The 20,006-nt window shown below is 44.9% G+C and overlaps 1 protein-coding gene across 39 annotated transcripts in view; it reads left to right on the forward strand.

Moving 5' to 3' along the window:
- EPB41 (erythrocyte membrane protein band 4.1) overlaps positions 1 to 20,006 on the forward strand; it is an 87,541-nt gene that overhangs the window by 34,316 nt on the left and 33,219 nt on the right. For 21 of the 39 annotated variants that reach the window (XM_030039035.2, XM_030039034.2, XM_030039026.1 and 18 more), the window contains 11 exons: positions 1,607 to 2,075; positions 4,436 to 4,666; positions 7,082 to 7,186; positions 10,284 to 10,326; positions 12,323 to 12,398; positions 12,922 to 13,140; positions 15,393 to 15,480; positions 16,031 to 16,183; positions 17,667 to 17,764; positions 18,111 to 18,283; positions 19,370 to 19,486. In XM_030039035.2, coding sequence (XP_029894895.1) covers positions 1,614 to 2,075; positions 4,436 to 4,666; positions 7,082 to 7,186; positions 10,284 to 10,326; positions 12,323 to 12,398; positions 12,922 to 13,140; positions 15,393 to 15,480; positions 16,031 to 16,183; positions 17,667 to 17,764; positions 18,111 to 18,283; positions 19,370 to 19,486 — 1,765 coding nt within the window. In that variant the 5' untranslated portion in view covers positions 1,607 to 1,613. Of the gene's footprint in view, positions 1 to 1,606; positions 2,076 to 4,435; positions 4,667 to 7,081; positions 7,187 to 10,283; positions 10,327 to 12,322; positions 12,399 to 12,921; positions 13,141 to 15,392; positions 15,481 to 16,030; positions 16,184 to 17,666; positions 17,765 to 18,110; positions 18,284 to 19,369; positions 19,487 to 20,006 lie in introns of those variants that run through there. The other 18 variants (XM_030039043.1, XM_041129203.1, XM_030039053.1 and 15 more) reach the window with 1 other exon arrangement.

Genomic DNA, 20,006 nt, shown 5'->3' on the forward strand with positions numbered 1-20,006 from the left:
AGAGCCTGTCCCAAATGTGATAGCGCTCTGAATCACTCCGATGGGAGCACAGACCCTGTGGGTTATCATGCCTGCTTTTCCAAAAGCCCTCCTTGCAATGCCCCTGGCCCCCCCAAACCAAAACCGAAAACAAAACAAACCTCGTAAACTCAGGAAAATTGCATTGCTGGAGAAACACATTCATTGAAGGTCTCTAATGCTGCTTTGTTTTAACCACAGCTTTAACAATGATAAGCTTTTGCATTAAATGCAGGGGAAGAGTAGTTTGGAAAGCTAGAAGGGCTTTTCTCTTTCAAGCACTCTGGTTATTTTGGCAATCAGGATGAGTTAAATTAAAATTGTTGAATGCAATAATATGTAGGAGGGTGACATCTTGAAATGTTTCTTAATTTTAAGTATGTATTCTGAGCAAATGTTTGTATGCTGAGGCTTGGGCTGGGGGGATTGAAAGGCATATTGGATTATATGCTATTTGGTCTGTGTAAGCAGTGGCAATTTATTGCTGCAGATGCATGTGATGCAACGCGCAAAGATTAGTTCTATCCTCTCTAAAGCATGATTATTTTGGGTCCTCTTTATACCTTAAATAGATATTCTTCTCATGTGATTTCCATCTTTTTGTGTCAACAGCCCAGGCTAAAGTTGAAATAAACATTGCATCAGCTTAATAGCACAGGCTCTGAAGAAATCTGCTCTCCATTATGGGGGTTGTTTGGAAGCCTTTTCATTTTACATTTCTGCAATGTGCAGTGCAAAGATCTCATGAATCCTGAAGCCTGCTCTCTTTCACTGGACCTTTCTTGGGCAGGTCAACGTAGTTGATCAACACTGATGAGTCCCGTCCAGAGCAGAGCATCAGTGTGGTTCATCATGTTTAAATATCCCCCTTTTTCATTCATGGTGAGGATCTGTGGCCTCTTTCAGGGAAATTTAGAAGTGAGCAGCTGTTAAAATTTGTTGTGGCCGAGCAATTTTTGACTCTCGAGCAGCGGATTTCTCCCTCCACTCGCCATGGTGGTGAAGGATGCTGTAACACTGCAAGCCATCGCGGGCTGTCTGGGGTTTTGGCATGGCGTGGTAGCAGGAAGGTTGCCTGGTCATGTGCGTGTCCTCATATGGTTGGACTTGATGATCTTAAAGGTCTTTTCCAACCTAAATGATTCTATGATTCTCAACTGCTCTGCTCCCACAGCCAGTGCTGCCAGAGGGGAACAGGGATTTGGTGGAAGAGAGGACCTCAGGACAGCCCTGTGGAGCAAGACCCTCTGCCACCTCCTCCCCTTTCCCTAATCTTGTTTGCGTTTTTTAATCATTTGCTCTTGTCAGGCTGTAGACCTGGTGCCAGAGCATTTACCAGTTTGGAGTCAGTGTCATCCAGATGGTGGAAGATGCATGTGTAAATGTCGATAGAGATGTTTCTATCAAAGCAAACCTTAGCAAAATGAATGATTTTGCTCTTAATGGATTTGTAGGCTGGAGTCAGCAGGACAGGATGGTGTGACTGGCGAACATGATGTGTCTGTTCTTGTGGCTTGGTTTGAATAGCTTAATGCAGACTTAAGTATTGGAAAACTCTTGTTTGAGATCTTTTGCACCTCTCTTACAGCATCATCATGACAACAGAGAAGAGTCTAGGGGCGGACGCCGACAATTCGGAGCAGCAGCAAGCCAAGGAGGAGGAAGGAGCTGCTGAAACACAAAAGCAAGAGGCTTCCCTAGAGGAAGGGGCTCAGCAGACGTCGGAGGGACAGCCTGCAGCAGGGCAGAAGCAGAAGGCCTCCAACGGCGATACACCCACACACGAGGAGCAAAGCAAGAAGGAGCGCCGCACCTCTGAGGGCCGGGGTCTCTCCCGCCTGTTCTCATCCTTTCTCAGGAGGCCCAAGTCTCAGGTGTCCGAAGAGGACAAAGACACTGATGCTCCTAAAGAGGCGGGAGGTGACCAGAAAGACCCGGGTTTAGGAGCCAGCCCTGATGAAGACATCCTGGTGAAAGCCCCAATTGCAGCTCCTGAGCCTGAGCTCAAAACTGATCCATCACTAGATCTCCATTCCTTAAGCAGTGCAGAAACACAGGTAAAACACCCTGCTCTGTGTGACACGCTCCCTTCTGTTCTTGAAAATGTGTCCTTTTAGCCAAAACTATAAAAACCTTCATATCCTAGGATAGTAAGCTTGATCAGAAAAACTCATGGGATGCTAAAAAGGCTCTTGTCAGGTCCCTGTGTTGCATCGCGTACTTCCAACTCTTGCATTCCTGTATCAGACTGTGCTGCAAAGTACCTGCTCCTGAAATTGTGCTCACACTTCACAGCCCCGTGCTGACTCTTTACTCTGCTGAGGCATGGGGAGTCACATCGGAACTAGGGTTCAGATTCATAATTCGTGACAGAGCAGTTGCTCATTGGGATGTCCTTGGTGTGTGCAGAATAAAGGCAGGCCAGTGGTGCAAGGTGGAGATTGCAAGAGGATGTGGATTTGGGAAATTTGGGTTTCTTGAACTTTGAGGAGCACAAGTGTGGCGTTTCAGGACTTGGTTGTCTGTTCAGTCCAGGCTGGTGCTGAGCCAGCCAAATACAAATACTTTCTGCTTATGCATCATGTAGACAGGGATTTCTGCACAGCACGTGGGCTGAGCACAGCTCCTTGTAGCCGTCTGATGTCTACTCTTTACAGCCAGGGTAATTTTTCATGCAAAATTTAAAGTTTTTAAAGCATGATAGAAATTGAGGCAGACACACCCGCAGGGAGACATTCACAAAGCTGCATCTGGTTATTGATTTGGGGGTATTGGATGTCCTCTCTTACTCCTTGGGTAATTGCAGCTCTGCTGTTACTAGTGCGGAGTTAGACAAAGGTGGGTGCCCCTTCTCCCGAGATGGAGATTTCTTACAACCCAACCAACCTGTGTGTATTGCTGGAGTCATAGCACATTCGTGGTAAAATCTGGATTACTTACCCCACTGCCTTAAGTTTTTGAGTGGGCTCTAGAGAGGTGTTACGTATCTGCAAACTCTGACTTTTGGAGCAATATTTTATGAGTTAGATCGTGGACAACTGTAAGCAGTAATTGTAAATCCACCTCCTTAAAATTACGAAGCTGCAGAGAAGGTAGTAGGTAACACCTTTTTCTTTCTTTTCCCAAATTTCTGAGCCTGTGAAAACCATGGGATGATCTCTGCTCGTGTTTTGTACCTCTGAGGGTTGAGATTAGCAGAATGGGGAGGAGCTGGAAATTTTCATGCAATTTCAGCCCAGAAATTGTGTCTTGTAGAGGAAATGCATGATTTCTTTCTCTATTTAATGTTGATTTGCTGCTTCTGAGCGCATGTGCACCCACAGCCTTCCTTCACCATGGGCTGTTTGTTTCAGACGAAGCATTTGCTTTTTTTTTTTTTTTTTTTTTTAGTTCTTATTTTAGATCAACATCAGTGGCTTTTTGAACTGTGACACTCGGCAGATATTTCTGCTGTGAAAGCATTTGCGAGGTGCTGCCTGTTTGATAAATGCTGACCGACGGGCATTACGAGCTTTGACTGATTCCCTGCTTCTGATTGTCCCGGCCCTGCTGGAACAGAAGTCAGCAGCTTGTGGACATTATTTAGTTTTTAAATACCTCCGTGCAGTTGTGCCTGGGTGTGATTTCATGAGATGCGATGGGCTGAAAAGACAGGGTTTACTCTTCCTCTGCCGCGGCTGCGTGTTCCTGCTGCATCGAGCCACTTCCAGCACTTGTCAGAGCCTGCCATGAACTCGTTTAACCTGCTGAAATGGCAGTGGAAAAAAAAACAACAACCCAGCTTCCTTCCTCCTCCTGTTCCCAAACTGCATCTCTTTCTGCTATTTTAGTGAATTAAACTGGCTTGCAAAGTGCTTCAGTAGGCAAAGGGAGAGTGGTATGAAGGCTGCTTTCCCTTTTTGGTGGCAGAGAGCTGCTTGATCAGCTCCGATGGCTGTGAAATCTCAGCACTGACCCCCCCTTTTAATGCCACTGCTGCCATACTGGGGGCTGGTGTACTGGAGCAAAGCCCATTGCCCAGGGCAGCAGTGGGAGCATGGGGGCACGTGCAGTGGGTACACTGGGTGTCTTGCCTAGGAGGGGAAAAATTTACTAGTTCAAAAGGTGTTGTCATTAAGACCATGAAGATTTGCATGATGTCATCTGCCCTGATTTTTCTACTCAACCCTTCTTCCTTTTTTATTACATCCTTTATTAAATGAAGACTTGAGAATGACTTGAAGGGCTTTAAAAATTAATATCATTACCTTGCTCACCCAAGCTGCTGCTCCAGGTCCCGGGTTACACATTTAAGTCAGACAACTAATTCTGGGGTGAGATCCCAGCCCTGTAGTGCACCTATGCAATGCTTGTTTCATGTGATGTTTTTTTTGCTTGACACGTCTAAATTGCAACTTGGGTGATGTGGGGGTTTCAGCCTGCACAGGAGGAGAGGAGGGACGACCAGGAGCCGGACAGCAGAGAGCTCGGGGGCAAGGAAGGAGGGGAAGCGAAAGAAGAGTGTGCTAAGCCAGAGCCGAAACAAGAGACTCCGGAGACCAAAGCAGAGCAGGATTTGAAAACTGCCCAGAAAGCAGTAAAAAGACACAGAAACATGTACTGCAAAGTTGTCTTGCTGGATGATGCCATTTTTGAGTGTTCCATGGATGTAAGTACTTCTGGGGTTTGTTTCTGCTTCGCCTCTTTTCCCTCTCCCTTCTCCTCCCCTTGAAAAATAACCGCAAACACAATTTAACAGAGGCCTAATTTTCTGCCAGTGAATTACATGATAGGCTTTACTGCAGAACAATCTTGCTGTAAGCTGTAGCAACTTATTTAGTATGTTGTAAAAATCTCTGGGTGCCTAGGAATGTTTTTTTTTTTCTTTTTTTTTAATTGTTCTACAATTTCCAGGGTTCCTTGCTTTGTAAAGGTGGAGGGAAGTTTAAAAAAAAAAAAAAGTTATCTTACTTGCTGTTCATCTTCTCTCTCATTTGTATCCCAGACTAGAGTTTAGGTTTTTGTGTTAGTTTGGGATTTTCTAAATATCTTTTGCCCCTTTACTTTGAATAAAATGGGTTGTCAAATTGATTTGTGCTTTTCTGTTCAACCAAGGTACCTTTGCCTATCAGGCTGCTGGCTAACATAACTCCTGGAGCTTGGATGTAAAGAAAACCATGCTGTGTTTAGCCTGCAGTTGAATATATTTGCAGTAAACAATTTAAAATTATTATGTTGACTTACAGCACTGCAAACCCCTTCATCTGAGAGCTTTTATTCTGCTTTATTTTGTGCATTCTCTCACAGGGCTGTCTTGCTGTCAGGGCAATAAAAAGCTAGCAGAAATCCCCATTTCAGTATTGAAGTACTTGTCCGGAATATTAATAATCCGGTACTTACCATTCGAGCATACTTCCATCAGCTTGTTTTTCCCCAGTCCCGCTGGCTAAATGGGCCATGAGAGGGTATGTGGGCACAGGGCTCCTTGTGAAAGCAGTTACCTTGGGTGATCCTGGGCAAGTAGGTCAGCACCGGCCGTTTGTGTAACAGCGTTGCTGTTGTTATTGCCTGGGATCAGCTCAGAGCATCACTGCTCTGATCGCCTTCCCCTTTGCTAGGGATTTTGTGTGCAGCCCTGGAAAGGAAACTGTTCCCCGAAATGCTGGCAGCTTGCTGTGGCTTTGTGTGTGAGTTTGCCGCAGCAACGCCTTCAAATACCAGCAGGCTGCACAGACACTGTTGGTGGGAGAGCTGGTGGTGGTGTGGTTGGTCCTGACTTGAGCAGGACATTAGAAGTCTCTTTCTGTAGGTCCAGAGGATTGCGGTGAGCACTGCAGAGAGGATTAGGAGGGGTTGCTGTGTCGGTGAGACCCTCTTGACTTGACAAGTACCCTTGGCTTTAACGCCAGTATAATTCTACTCTGGCAATTAAGACTTAATTGAGAAGGAATTGCAAAGGTGTAGGCGAAGACCAGCACAAATGCCTTTATTCAAGAAGAAGAAGAAGTGCTTTCAGACATCCTTTCCAATTGACAGCCATGGAAGGTTTTTAATTCTGATGTCTTTAAGTGCCAATTCCTTAAGAAATATCCAGGCTAACACATGTACTATGTTACCTATAGAGTCACAATGTATGCACTGAGGATCTTACAGCTGAAGGACTGGAATAAAACAAGGCTATGTTTTTGGATCAGTTGCCGTGCAAATATGACTAAAAGGAGAGCTGTGGGCACAAGTGATGCATTAGTAAAGCTTATTTTGCGTCACTGGAACCGTACTTTCTTTTTAGCAGAGCCTTCAATAGAATTAGCTGCTCCTGGTTACCATAGTTTTGTGCCTCAGGGATGTTTTCCTTCATGCTTTTGGACTAAAAGGGTATCTGTTCCTAGGGCCAGTTCACTTCTGCAGGATTTGGGGGGCGGAGGGAAAAGAGGAGATAGGAATTCTCAAGTGTATTTCTTGAGGCAAGAAGTTGTGTGCGAAGCAGCTTTCGGTGCGTAAGGCACAACTGGAGAAGCTAGGTTTCATCAGCAGATCGGGTTGATGAAAAGGCCATGGAAATGATGGTCTTTGGGTCTGAGCCGCTGTTTCTTTTGTGACCCTGCTAAGCCAGGTTGCCCCCAAGATGGGGGACTATAGCAGTGGGTTGTAGCAGCAGTTTCATACCCTGCATTGATCATCTTTCGATAAACGCTCGATTGTATGACAGCCTGGAGCTGGGAGGTATCAGTGCAGTAGATGTAGTTTGGGAGGTAAAAACCATACAAATCCTTGGTGTTTATGGAGTCGAGTTCAGAAGCTCAGCTTTGCGGAGCTGGTGGTAGCAGAGAGAGACGCTGCAGTTCCCATTGCCTCTCTGGTTTGAATTTTTATGCCTGATGCTCTTTCCTATAAGGGGTGCTTGCTCAGAAATGGCCAGGAGATCTGATTTTGAGCTACTCGGGACTTTTTTCCCTCTTGGCAGCGTACAGTGTGGTTTGATTATGTTCCCTTTCTCCCCTCTCCCATGAATGAGAGCAGGCAAAAACCAGCCTGTCCTACAGAATTTCTTTTGTATGAATTGGTGTGAATTTTCTTTTTGCAGAAACACGCCAAGGGGCAGGATCTACTTAAAAAAGTCTGCGACCACCTCAATCTCCTGGAGGAAGACTACTTTGGTTTGGCCATATGGGACACACCGACCTCCAGGGTAAGCAGCTGCGGTTGTGTGGTGTTCTGCACCCGGGTGGGTTCAGCTCTTCCGAAGGAAGTTCATCTCCCCTGGGGAGGTGGTGCATGAGCTCTTCTTAAAACTCCTTTTGGTGTCTTCCTCAAAAAAGGACTAAAAGGGTCATCACAGAGGCAGAAATTGTGAATAAATGACTACAGGAGTGTGGATTTTAGTAAAAAAGCTACATGAACTTGCATCTTCACCTGGAGAAAATTCATTATATTAGTTTACTGCAAAATGATGCCATTAATTTTTAAAGCTGTAGCTCAAGAAGTTAGAGGAAGATAAGGCTTTTCTCACTGTACAAAAGCAGCAGGTTTTTTAATTGTGATTTTAAGAATAGGTTAGCTACTCCTAGGCTATAGACGACGAGCCTGAATGTCGACATACTGCAGAGGGACTTCACAGTCCTGGAGCCTGTGTTCAGCAAAGGTGCAAGGCTAAGCAGTCAGCAGGAGTAAAAGCTGGCTGCCTTGGCACTGGTGTCAATTTTTTGTAAGGTTTGGTCAGAGCCATCCAGAGCAGTTTTGAGTTGAGACTTTGCCCTGCAAAAGAATGCATGTGAGTCTTCATAACAAAACTCTTACTCATATGGTTTCAGTTTAAGGTCTTTGTTTGGTTAGACTCAAGCAGTGTCTTTATCTTTTAAACCCTTGGTTACGCTTTAACTCAAGCAATTACTCAAACTCTGTTTCATGAAGCTAGCCAAAAGTGTGCTAAATTGAAATTAAGGACCCACTTTTATGTCCTTTAGCCCAGTTACGTTGGTCCGCATTCTGACTGTTCCCGTGCTTCACCTACAGCAATCACTTATGGGCCACGGTACTATGGCTGACAGACATCTGTCATTAAATACTTAATAATTGCAAGTGTGAATTTTTAATACACAGGCGAAGTAACACCCCATCACTACTTGAGTCAGGCAGAGCTCTGTCTTGGATTTGTTTTACTCTCTCTGGTGTCTTACTATTTTCTTGTATGTGAAATTTGCTTCCATGTATATAGCCTGGATTTTTTTACTCTAGTAGTTTGTTGTGCTTGCAGAGGGAGGGATAGGTGTACTTTTAGATCCAATTAAGAGCAAAAAGAGTTTAGCTGCAGCAGCTCAACTTCTCACACTTGTGCTGTGGGTAGCTCACTGCTGCATCTCCTGGACCCCTGGGATTTGCTCTTCTCACGTCCAGGTGTGCTAGCATTGATTCTTCCAAATGCAAAAGCATACACCTCCTTCCCCCCAAGCTGATGAGGGCTAAGGAGCTGTGCAGCTTTTTAACCATAGGGACTGAAAACAGATACTTTTGTCAGATTTGTGTCCCAGAGCCGGGAGCTGAGGATGGTAAAGCCACTGTGCATGGGTTTAGCGCCAGTGGAGAGTAAGCTGCTTGGTGGAAGTCTGGTTTGCTCTGATGGGGGAAAACACCATTTTTGGGTTTTTTGGGGGAGCCTTTCTGGTTATGTTTCATTGACCTTCAAAATCTGAAGCTCCATCTCTCTCCTGCTGTAACTTCAAACAAGACCCAACACTTGATTTGCTGATTCACAAGTAGAAATGATCTTAATAGGAAGCCAGTGGGAGAGCTTTTGCACCTCACCTGCAGCTGTGTGGAGCAGGTGGAGATGCACATGTATATTCCTGGACAGGGAAGGGTTGTATGCGGGATCGTCCACCTTGATATTTAGGGAATAAACGTTTCTGGGGATGGGCATTTTCCCACACGGGAATAGCAGAGGGTGACAGTGGGAATAGGAGATTGTGACAGTGGATAGAGCAGCTGGTCAGCACCGAAGGAGCTTGATGCTTATGCTGCTCTGAAAGGGAGGATTGTTTCCCACTGATTCATGACAGAGTGTGGATAAAAGTGCTGTTAATTGCTGTACCCATCATTGTCTGCTGGATCAGGCAGCATGAGTGCCGAGGATGCATGACTGCACCCCGGGCTCGGCTGCCCAAAACCCAGCTGTTACCACTGCAGTAATGACCAGTTGTGGCACCAGCGTGGATGTAGAGATGCTCTGCTTAAAACAGTGGCCCTAAAAAGAGAGCAAGTGGCATGTCTACCTTTCAAATGGATTTTGTATCCCCAGTTTTATAGGTTAGAGGAGCAAGCGTATAAAAAGATAAGATTAAATGTAAGTATCGCTGTCCCCCTGCCATGAAGTTACGTGTCCTGGTCAAGACAGATTAACTTGGGGGATTCAATGAGTTAATTCCTTCACCTCGGGAGACCTGGACATCCAAATCCTGCTCAAGGCTTGTGAAAATGAAGAATGTGGTTTAATGTAGCCTCTCCAGGAGGGCTGTTAGCACTGTGCCATCCCCTTCAGCGGGGCAGACCCTGACCGCTGCAAAGGGAAAGGCTCAGGCTGGATGTGCTGGGAGTTGCTCAGACTGTGCTGGCAAAAGCAGGAGTTGTTTTTTGAGGCTTATATTGCACCACTGTCCCACAAAACCCCAAATTACAGAGGGGAGGAAAAAAAGGATATATTTCTAAATTTGTAGCTGAGATAATTACTAGAAACTTGAGTCATACTTAAAAGAGACGAAGTTTATGTCACACTCCTGTAAAAGATTCCAGCCTTCCCCAGCGATTGGATGTTTTCACTCGTATTTCAGTGATTAGGTCGTTAAAAACCATAGCTAATAATAGAAAGTCTTGGCGATCTTTGTTCTGAATAGGGTAAGTATGGGACAGGGTGCCTAAAATGAATGCAAACATCCTATATGCCTGTTTTTAAAGGTTCTAGAGAAAAAAAAGTGTTGCACAAGTGCCCCTCGTAGCTGGATGTAGCTGCAGCTGTACCTGCTGCTGTGTCCTTGCAGCCCTCATGTGCTGCTTTTTTTTTTTCTCCTGTTCCTTGTGCCTCCCCTACAAGTACCTGGTAGGTGAAGGGTTGGAAATGCACCCACCGAGACCATAGACTGGAGTAAAAGTTGTGAAAAATGCACTGTCTCTCCAGTTTCCATGGCTGCATTCATGTCAAATGTTGTCTTTTTGCCATATTTTTAGCAATTTGCAGTTTCCTGTGGTGTTTCTGGGATGTCTGTTAAACTGTGAATGTTTTTATCCTCATACAGACGTGGCTGGATCCTGCCAAAGAAATAAAAAAACAGGTTCACGGTAAGTAGATTGAATTTATGATGTGGGTGTGTGTGGTTTCTCCCCGCTTTCCTAAATAAGCGTGGCTTTGGCGGGCCATCCAGGGGGCCCAAGGATGGGTGAGAGTTCAAGTGAGGGTGTCTGGCAGGGATCAGCACAAGTTCAAGCAGTTTGTGCATCCTTTCTCTTCTTCTTAAGTACTTAGTGATGCTCTAGATTTAGGAAAAAAATGTAATTTCCTTGGGAAAACATAGCTTGGGGTGTGTTTGCCCTATGCAAACCCACGCTGTCCTTGCTACCATGCGATGCTGAAATGGGAGATCTGCTCTCTGTTGGAGGATGGGAGAATAGGTGTCAGTGGGAACCATTTAAATCTCAAAGGAGACTGGGAGAGCCCGAGCAAAATTGTATGCTGTAGCAAGGTTTTATGGACTCTGAGGCTGTTTTGGGGTCCAAATAGGAGTACTGGAATGGTAAATGGCTCACATAGTATCAGGGCAAATACCAGATGCTCTCCAAAGTTGTATTTTAAGGTCTGCTAGCACTGAATTAGTTCCCTCAAGATGAGAGCAGTGTCAAAGTTAAATAAATTTGAGAGGCTTTTGTTTTCTCTTGGGAGCAAGTCTGACTGCTTCGAAAGTAAAATACTGGTCTATGAAAGTCAAATACCATTTTACATATGCTTTTGGTGGGGGGCGCAGAACAAAGTGTGTCATTAAGTACAGATTATGGGGGAAATGCCTCAGGGCAATGGAGTAGGAAAAGCTCCTACTCTTAGCAACTTCTTTTTGAATCGATAGCAGGATGCGTGTAAAGGGCATGAGCTTCTCCGGTCATGCCGTGCAGGTAAAATTCAGCTTGTAAGTGTAATGAGCAACCTGCTATGCAATCTGATCCCCTGAGATGGGTTAAATGGCAAATTATCTGAGTTTACTTGAATATATGTTGAATGTACATATGAGTATGTGTACACCAATGTATGTTGGTTTAGGTAACCTCTGCTACCTAAAATGTCTTCTTGGAATAACTTGTTTTGAACTGCGTGTAATGAAAACAGCATGCCTTGTATTTAATCCCTGTTATGGCATTGCATAAGAAATAAATCCATGAATGCTACGTCCCCCCTTGTCCCTGTTTGAGATTGCGATAAATCTCTGAGGAAGTTAAGTGCAGGGGTGTCTTCTTCTGAAATAAGTATTATTTTGAACTAGTGTTAAAGGGCACAGCAGGGGGGAGTTGTAACTATGCGAATTACTTTGAGTGCTTAATGGGTCGGTCAGGTCTATTTTCTGCAGGTAAACATTAGAGAGCAAGCCCTTCAGCTGTGTCACCTAGACTGTCCATACCATATATAATGCCAATTCTAGGTGCAATTGTGTGGTTTCTCACTCCAGTTAATGCCTGTAACAGTGCTGTACAAGGTTTGCTACAAGCTGTATTAAAGCATTTAGGTTTGGACTTGTAAAGCTCTTTCTGTCTTGGTGCTTGCTGGTTTCATCCAGAGATTGATGCTTGTATTGTGCTGAGTTTAAACTGTGGTCTGACCACCCCACCACAGTGCATTAGGCTGCTGAGTGAATTAGCACATCTGCTCTTTACGAGAAATTTGAAAATTGGGTCGAGTGATAAAACAATACTAATTCACTAACTTATAGCACATGCCTGACCTCTCTTCATGAATCCTTCTTTTCAATCAATGAAAAAATATGTGAGTAATTTAGCCTCTTAGCAATGAATTTATTTTTTTCCACAACTTGTGGTTTATTCATGTGTATTTGCCTGCTCTGCTTTGTTTTCTCCTGCTTGTATCTTAGCTCCTGTAAATGAAATTGTATCTTATACCGTCTGCTAAGCAGCAGCTAGCTGTGTGAGCGAGCAGTATTAAAATCAGTATTATGATCTGCTGGCTGTATTTTGAAGATCAGATTGGATATTCCCAGCCTTTTTTGTAATGACTGACTATCACCAAGCTGTTCTGGTGCGCTTATTTTTCTCAACCTCTTCTTTGTAATTGCAGGAGGCCCCTGGGATTTTACCTTCAATGTCAAGTTTTATCCACCGGATCCTGCGCAGCTGACAGAGGACATAACCAGGTGAATTATCTGGGACTCTTGCTGCCAACCAGGGGGCTCAGTCAGCAAAGTAGTGAATATTGAATAGAAATTTTTAATATTTGAGTGTTTTTCCATCCTTCAGCAAGGAGATCAGATATCTTAACAGTTTGGAGGGTTTTTTGTTTGTTTGTTTTTAGTGGATGTGTGGGATACTCCCGCTCTCCACTGAAGTCCACATGTGTAAAGCATCATCATTTATAATCCTGGCATGCATGTGTTTGTGTAGAAAAGTAAATTTTTATTTAAAAACAAGATTTTTCTGATCATCAGTGTCCTTTACTCCCTTTGCAAGAGTGGAGGTGACCTTAAGTCCTCCTGTTCTCCATGCTGTTTATTGTGGGAATATTACCCCATAAGTAAAAATACAGGTAGAAATTAGAAACAAGCATCATGTTGCATTCATCAGTGGCATAAAAAAAGAGATTCTGTTTGATCCTCAAGTTTCTTAAGTTTCTCTATGCTCTCTGTAAATAGTATTTTGCTTCCCCGCCGCCCCCCCCAGGTACTACTTGTGTCTTCAGCTTAGACAAGACATCATTACAGGGCGGCTGCCCTGTTCCTTTGCAACTTTGGCTCTGCTGGGTTCGTACACAGTCCAGTCCGAGTTGGGAGACTACGATCCTGACCTACACAGCCCGGATTACATCACTGAATTTAAATTGGCCCCAAACCAGACAAAAGAGCTCGAAGAGAAGGTTGTGGAGCTTCATAAAACATACAGGTAAGGTGCGGCAGCTGGAGGACTTGTTTGTGCACAGCAGCCTGAAATAATGGAAATAGTGGGGCTTTCTGGTATTTTCCCCACCTTTGTTGTATGCTTTTGGTTTCCTGCTGCACCAATTTTTTTATATTGGCAATAGAAGCTTTAGCAGTAAGGTGTGAATTTTCAGCTATTGAGAATATCAGCTTTTTTAAAAAGATCTGATACTTTATAACAAAATCTTTCTAGAAGCTAGAATTCTTTTTTCCTACATGAAGAAGAAACTATGTTTTTAGAAAGCAGATGCAAAGTCTTGCAATTGTTTATTAACAGGTATTCTTTTTCAACAGTATGGCTGTGGAAGTGGGTTTTATTTCATGTGAAAATAGAAGGTTTGCTTGTTTTAACCTTGCCCTTTGTCTTTTTTTTTTTTTTTTTATTTGCTTTGGGATTTATGTAATTTTTGGATTGCAATCTGGTTGGAGCAGATCTCATCTCTTTGTGTATACGCTGTACCCTACAGCGTGTTTGGGGTTTTCTGCTGCCACATTTAATGAGTAACACTTTTCTAACATGGAAGTATTCCAGATGATGCAGGAGATATAAACCTGCAGTTGGGCTGTCCTCCTTGTGTTTCCCAGCACAGCCATGACCTGGGCAGATGTCTCTTGGTCAGGTAGGGTTGAAGGACTCCTGGGAGTCTCACTGGTACCAGATTAAAGGGTGACGGTAACCGAGCCTCTTCCTCATCTTATTTTGAGCTTATTTTTGTGGATGCTCTCGAGTGCTTGGATTGCAGGAGCTGTGCGGAGCTGTGCGCTCGCCAGCGCAGAGGGCTGGCATGGAGAGCGGCCAGCTGGCAACTTCTGCACCCTCCCAGAGATAGATTTGGGTTTTAGGGGGGGAAGAAAAGCCCATAAAACCACTTGGTGATACCGAGGCCTTCAACCAGCAGCCCCTTGACCTGTGAAAAGCTGCTGGCTGATGCACTAATAATGAGAACAGAGCAAAGATGAGACCTTCTTGCAGGCAGATGGGAACTAATAACCTGAGTGCAGTAGGGAAGGGTGGACGTGTGCCCCCGGCTGTGACCGAAGCTACAATTAACACCTCGCTCGACCCTGCAAATCAATACTTTAAATTGATTCCCCTCCATTTGCACTGAGAGGAGAGGAAATGAGGGAAAATAAGTACCGGGCCGCTGACAAGCTTCATGACTTGAAGTCAAAAGGCCGTTAGCTGTGCTAGAAGTGGCAGATCACATTGCTGAATTATTCATGGCTTCATTAGAAGGATACTTCAAAGTATAGGATGTAGTTATATTTAATCTGCTCGTGTATGCAGGAGGAAGCAACATGTACCCATTTAATTTCTGGTCCGTATTCTGTGAACATTAAACCGTCAGAGGGTTTTCAGTGGGAAAACTCTGCTAAACCATGCTCCATCTCCTGCTACTTTATTTGCAAAGCACATGGCACGCACCGGAGGTGACAACTGCTCCTGGATCCTTCCTAGAGGATTGTCCTTACGGTTGTCTTTGCCCTGTCTCCCACCACTTAAAACCTCTATTTACATCGCAAGCCAGATCTATGCAAGTGCTCAGTAAGGAAGACATCAAAGCAGGGAACAAAATCAAATGTATACAGCTGAATACTCTCCCAACAGAGCTGTTAGATGTACCTTGTACACCAGAAACTTATTAACAAGGGCACTTCAATAACATTGATAATAGCCTCCATTATCAGGATGTTTCTGTTAAGCGAAGTTGTGTTGGGTTGCCTCTCCTGCAGACAGGGTACCATCTGTTCCCAGAAAATGTCTCATTCATCTGGTCTGCCCCAGTAGGAATCACTGCTGAGTGGTCTCAGCTGTCCTTGCGTTTGGTTTGGAGAACAATAGCTGGGTTTGGGGGGGGTCTGGAGGCAGGAGGTCTGGGAGGACAGTACTTGCCACCCTCTGCCTTCAGCTGAATTGGTGTTTCTTCCACTGAATCAAGTTTTGGACCCCGTACTGCACTTCCTCACCTGATATCTTGCTTTCTTGTCTGGGGTCTGTACAGCTCCACAGAAATAGGGTGCATCTGTTTTATGAGGATGTCTCAAAGCACAAATCTGTGGATTCAGAGCAATTTAATAATTCATCATCTGGGCACAAATCTGTTTGTATTGAAATCAAAAGAAAATCTAACGAGTAAATGGTTATGTGAAGTGTGATCTGTCCCCTCCTAAAAGCAACAGTTAGGGGAATACTAAGTCCTTTCTCTCTTTCCCCAGATCCATGACTCCAGCCCAAGCAGACCTGGAATTCCTTGAGAATGCAAAAAAGCTGTCTATGTATGGAGTCGACCTTCACCAAGCCAAGGTGAGACTCAGTGTGTGTGCACCTGCCTGTGGATTTTGTAATTTGATTATCCTTCCCTTGCAGGAGCAAGTTTGCCTGTTTCAGGAGGCTTCTTTTGAAATATATAGGAAGTGTGAAAACACAGACACACAACAGAAATGCCTCAAGTATTCTTGCAAAAGAAGCAATTCTTCCTGATTGCTTATTATTTATATATTACAGGAAGCTTTACAAAGCTACTAATGTAGACAGGTCCTTGCTCTGAGGAACTTAGAATACAAAGCTCTGACCCTGCCAGGTCAGCCACTCTGCTCAGGGAAATGCAGGATAGACTCTAGATGAGCCCTTTGAGCAAACAGCGTCTCAGGAGAGATCAGCTGAAGGGAGGAGGTTGTAAGGAGAAACGTGAAGGAAAAGCAAGCCTGGCCCTGGCTGCATAGGGAGCTGGAAGCTGAAGTCTGGGTGGTGGGGATTTGAATTCAGGGGAAGAGCAAAGGGTTAATTTGGAAGGCAGACATTGACCTGAAACTTGTAACCCTGACACTGCTTAAATCCTCATCTGCTTTCCCAGGACTTGGAAGGAGTAGATATCACTCTGGGAGTCTGTTCCAGTGGCCTTCTTGTTTACAAAGATAAACTGAGAATCAACCGCTTCCCTTGGCCCAAAGTCCTGAAGATTTCCTACAAACGCAGCAGCTTCTTTATTAAGATTCGGCCAGGGGAGGTATGTTCTGACTTTTTTGTGCTCATGTCTTCTTTAATTGTCTTCTGATTATCACCAACGTGTATGCTTTACTAAAACAAAGTAGGAGGAGGAAGCAAGCTCTTCTCTGAATGAGCATTTTGTACTCTATAGGGTTTCTGATCTTGGCTTGGTATTAAGTTCAGGTAGAGCCTGCTGACCTTGCTGAAGCTATAAACCAGCCAGTGACAATTTAAACAATGTGTCATCCAGCACCACCTCCTGGCACCGCGTGGTATTCCCAGCATCCAGAGGAAACCAGTGGGAAGTTCACAGTTGAAATTGGGAGAGGACTAAGTCCTTTTTTGGAAACTGAGCAAGACAGAGGCTCTTTGTCTCACTTTCATTTAAAAAAAAAAAAATTAAAAAATACAGACACATACCTTTTCACTTAGACTGCAGCAGGCAGGGGGTGGCTGCCCTGATGCTGCCTCCTGTTAACAGGGAGATCCCTGGAGCAGCCTGGTCGCTGGAAACTCGGTGGGGAGAGAGGCTACAATAGAGGTCTGCCTCTTTCCTCCTCTTCTTCCTCCTCCTGCTTCGACTGCCATAACCCAGCCTTGCAGGGAGGTCAGTTTTTGACCCCATCCCGCAGCTGGGCAGTATAACAGGGTGTCATGGTTTAACCCCAGCTGGCAACTGAGCACCATGCAGCCGCTCACTCACTCCCTCCCACCCAGTGGGATGGGGGAGAGAATTGGGAAAAAAGTAAAACTCGTGGGTTGAGATAAAGACAGTTTAATAGGACAGAAAGGAAGAAAATGATAATAATAATAATAACAACAATAATAAAATGACAATAATAATAATAAAAGGATTAGAATATACAGATCAAGTGACACAGTGCAATTGCTCACCACTTGCTGACCGATGCCCAGTCAGTTCCCAAGCAGCAATAGCCTTTTCCAGCCAACTCCCCCCAGTTTATATACTGGGCATAATGTGACATGGTATGGAATACCCCTTTGGCTAGTTCAGGTCAGCTGCCCTGGCTGTGTCCCCTCCCAACTTCCTGAGCCCCTCCAGCCTTCTCCCTGGCTGGGCATGAGAAGTTGAAAAATCCTTGCCTTAGTATAAACACGACTTAGCAACAACTGAAAATGTCAATGTGTTATCAACATTTTTCTCATCCTAAATCCAAAACATAACACTGTACCAACTACTAGGAAGAAAATTAACTCTATCCCAGCCGAAACCAGGACACAGGGGGGTAAATGAGTCTGAATGGCTGCAAAACCCATGGCACGCTCCTCTGCAAATCCCAGTGCGTCCTGAGAGGTGCCTGGGCTTGTGGCCAAGCCCTTTTTCTCAGACCTGAGCTCCTCTTGCACATTGTGGAGTGAGTTCAGCTGCTCTTGGGCTAGACCAGCAGCTTGTGCCACAGCAGAACAGGTCGATGGGCTGGGGACTGGACTCCTGCCACATTTTTTTCTTACGATACCTAAATAACTTCTATTTTCTGCAGCAAGAACAGTATGAGAGTACAATTGGGTTCAAGCTACCAAGTTACCGGGCAGCGAAGAAGCTGTGGAAAGTATGTGTTGAACATCACACATTTTTCAGGTGGGTTTTCTGAACGGTAGGCTTGCCTTGAATAACTAGTGCTTTAGACTAGCTGCTGAAAATGAGCACTCCTTCACTGTTCCTTAGGGTTTCACAAAAATTGGAGTGGAATGGTTGCAGAGACATTAAGTGTTTATTGCAATAAATTTCTAGGCAGCTTCCACTTCATAAGATACATAAGACAGAGGTCTTCTAGCTTATGTAGATGTGGGGCTTAATATTAGTGCGTGTTGTTTTGTTAATCAAGTGTATGCAGAGACTTCTTTAATTTGTATTTTAATTTCTCTTTACCTGCCTCTTCCTGGATCTGGAGGTATGATTTTTAAATTGTGCATGTGGTTTTCAGGCTGACTTCCACCGAGGCCATCCCGAAGAGCAGGTTCCTGGCGCTGGGCTCCAAGTTCCGCTACAGCGGCCGGACGCAGGCGCAGACAAGGCAGGCGAGTGCCTTGATTGACCGACCCGCTCCCCAGTTCGAGCGGACGGCAAGTAAGCGAGCCTCCAGGAGCCTCGATGGAGGTGAGTGTGGTGCCTCTTCCCTCTCTGTGGCTGGATTCAGTAGGATGCTGAAATACTCCTTAAATACCACCTAAATTCCCTGCTTTTTTAAAAAAAAAAGAAAGCGTAACTTCTCACTTTAATACAAGACCTGGATATAAAATGCAAACCGATAGTACTAGCAAGAACTGACTGACAAAAAGGATGTAGGTGGGTGCTGAAGGCTTATGGCAAAGTTCTGGTTGTAAAGATATTTCCTCATTCAATCTCAACGCATTTTCCTTTTAGCAAATCAGGAATTAAGCTATTCTAGGATTTGTTTTGTTTAACGTAGATTCTTAAATTACATAGTTTTCCTTGAGGGGGGGATTTTTTTGCCACAACTGTTGGAAACTTTTTCAGCATCTGTTAAAGCCATGCTAATGTTGAAGTTTGTGGCATATCAATCAGGTGGGCTCATCCCTGACATTTTTAAGAGCCAGATAGCAGCAGACTAGAGGAGGTGAGGCATGGAAGAGGGAATGCCTAAGTTTGCTGCCTTTGATCTGGATCACGGGGTGCTTGTAAAATTAGGGTTCAGGGAAAGGGGAGCATCCCTTTGCACCAAGGGCACCTGACGGAGCAGGAACAGCGTTGCTTTGAGCCCTGAGGTTGTGCTGCAACTCAGGAGGGAGCAGGGCTGTCCCAGTGCCTCGTGGCCAGCAGCAGCCAGGCTGCCCCTGCTCTTGGCGTGGATGTCCAGGGCTCAGTGACACCCTGAGCCTGGGCTTCATGCCTCAGAGCCGGCAGGGAAAGGGCTGCTTGGTTTGAGCTCCGTACCGCTGCAAAGCAAAATGCCAGCTTGCTTGCAGTCCGGGCGTGCGAGGTTACCCAGGCACGATGCACGGAGGCGAGGGGACCAGCGCTGTTGGTTGCCCCTTGGCCATGTCCTGTAGGCGGTTACGACCCCCCAGATGAGTAGAGAAGTCCCCACTGCAATCCTGCACCTGAATGTCAGAGCTTAGAAAAGAGCAGCCTGTGAACGTAACGCTTCTGTCCCTGTTGAAGTCTGCAGCCTTTTTCCTTCTGCTGTGTGGGCAGTCTTTAACATGTGCCCCATTTCTTCAGCTAAACGTGCGACTCAAAAAGTTGAGTTCAGAGCCGTAGAGGAAGAGAAGCAGGAGGAGGTGGTGGTGGTTGAGGTTCCCGAACCAAAACCCACGGATCAGATCCGAGAGAAGCCAGGTATAGCTGTGGTGGTGGCTACAACTCTTCTACAGCGCCTTTCCTATCCTTTACATGCTTGTTCCTGACAACTCAAAGTTTCACCAAATCTGGCAGCTTTCTTTTTTTGTTTCTTTGCAAGAAGAGTTTTGCAGTCAGAGGACAGACAGCCCAGCAGAGCCCTGGCTCTGGGAGACTCAGTAAATTTCTGCCTTGCACCTCGTTAGACTGTAATTCTTGCGGGATGTGGGGAAAAGTTTAGGATGTGCTGGCACTTGGGAAGTGCCTCCTTATTAAATTTGGGTGTTTTTTTAAATGTGGATTAGAAAATTTTAACGTTTGATCTTGAAACTTCTTGTAAAGCTTCTGAAATTCTTCATCCCAGGACCTGCTTGCCATTTTTTAAGCCTATTCTGTTTTTTTTGGGGGGGGGGGGGGGGTGAGAAATGCCACCCATTTTGCTATATGGAGCTTATATTTCTGTTAAGATAGGTACTATTAATAAATATTAATAAATATTAATGCCCTTAAGAGGTGTGTA

This window comes from Aquila chrysaetos, chromosome 16 (genome assembly GCF_900496995.4).
Source record: "Aquila chrysaetos chrysaetos chromosome 16, bAquChr1.4, whole genome shotgun sequence".
NCBI lineage: Eukaryota > Metazoa > Chordata > Aves > Accipitriformes > Accipitridae > Aquila > Aquila chrysaetos.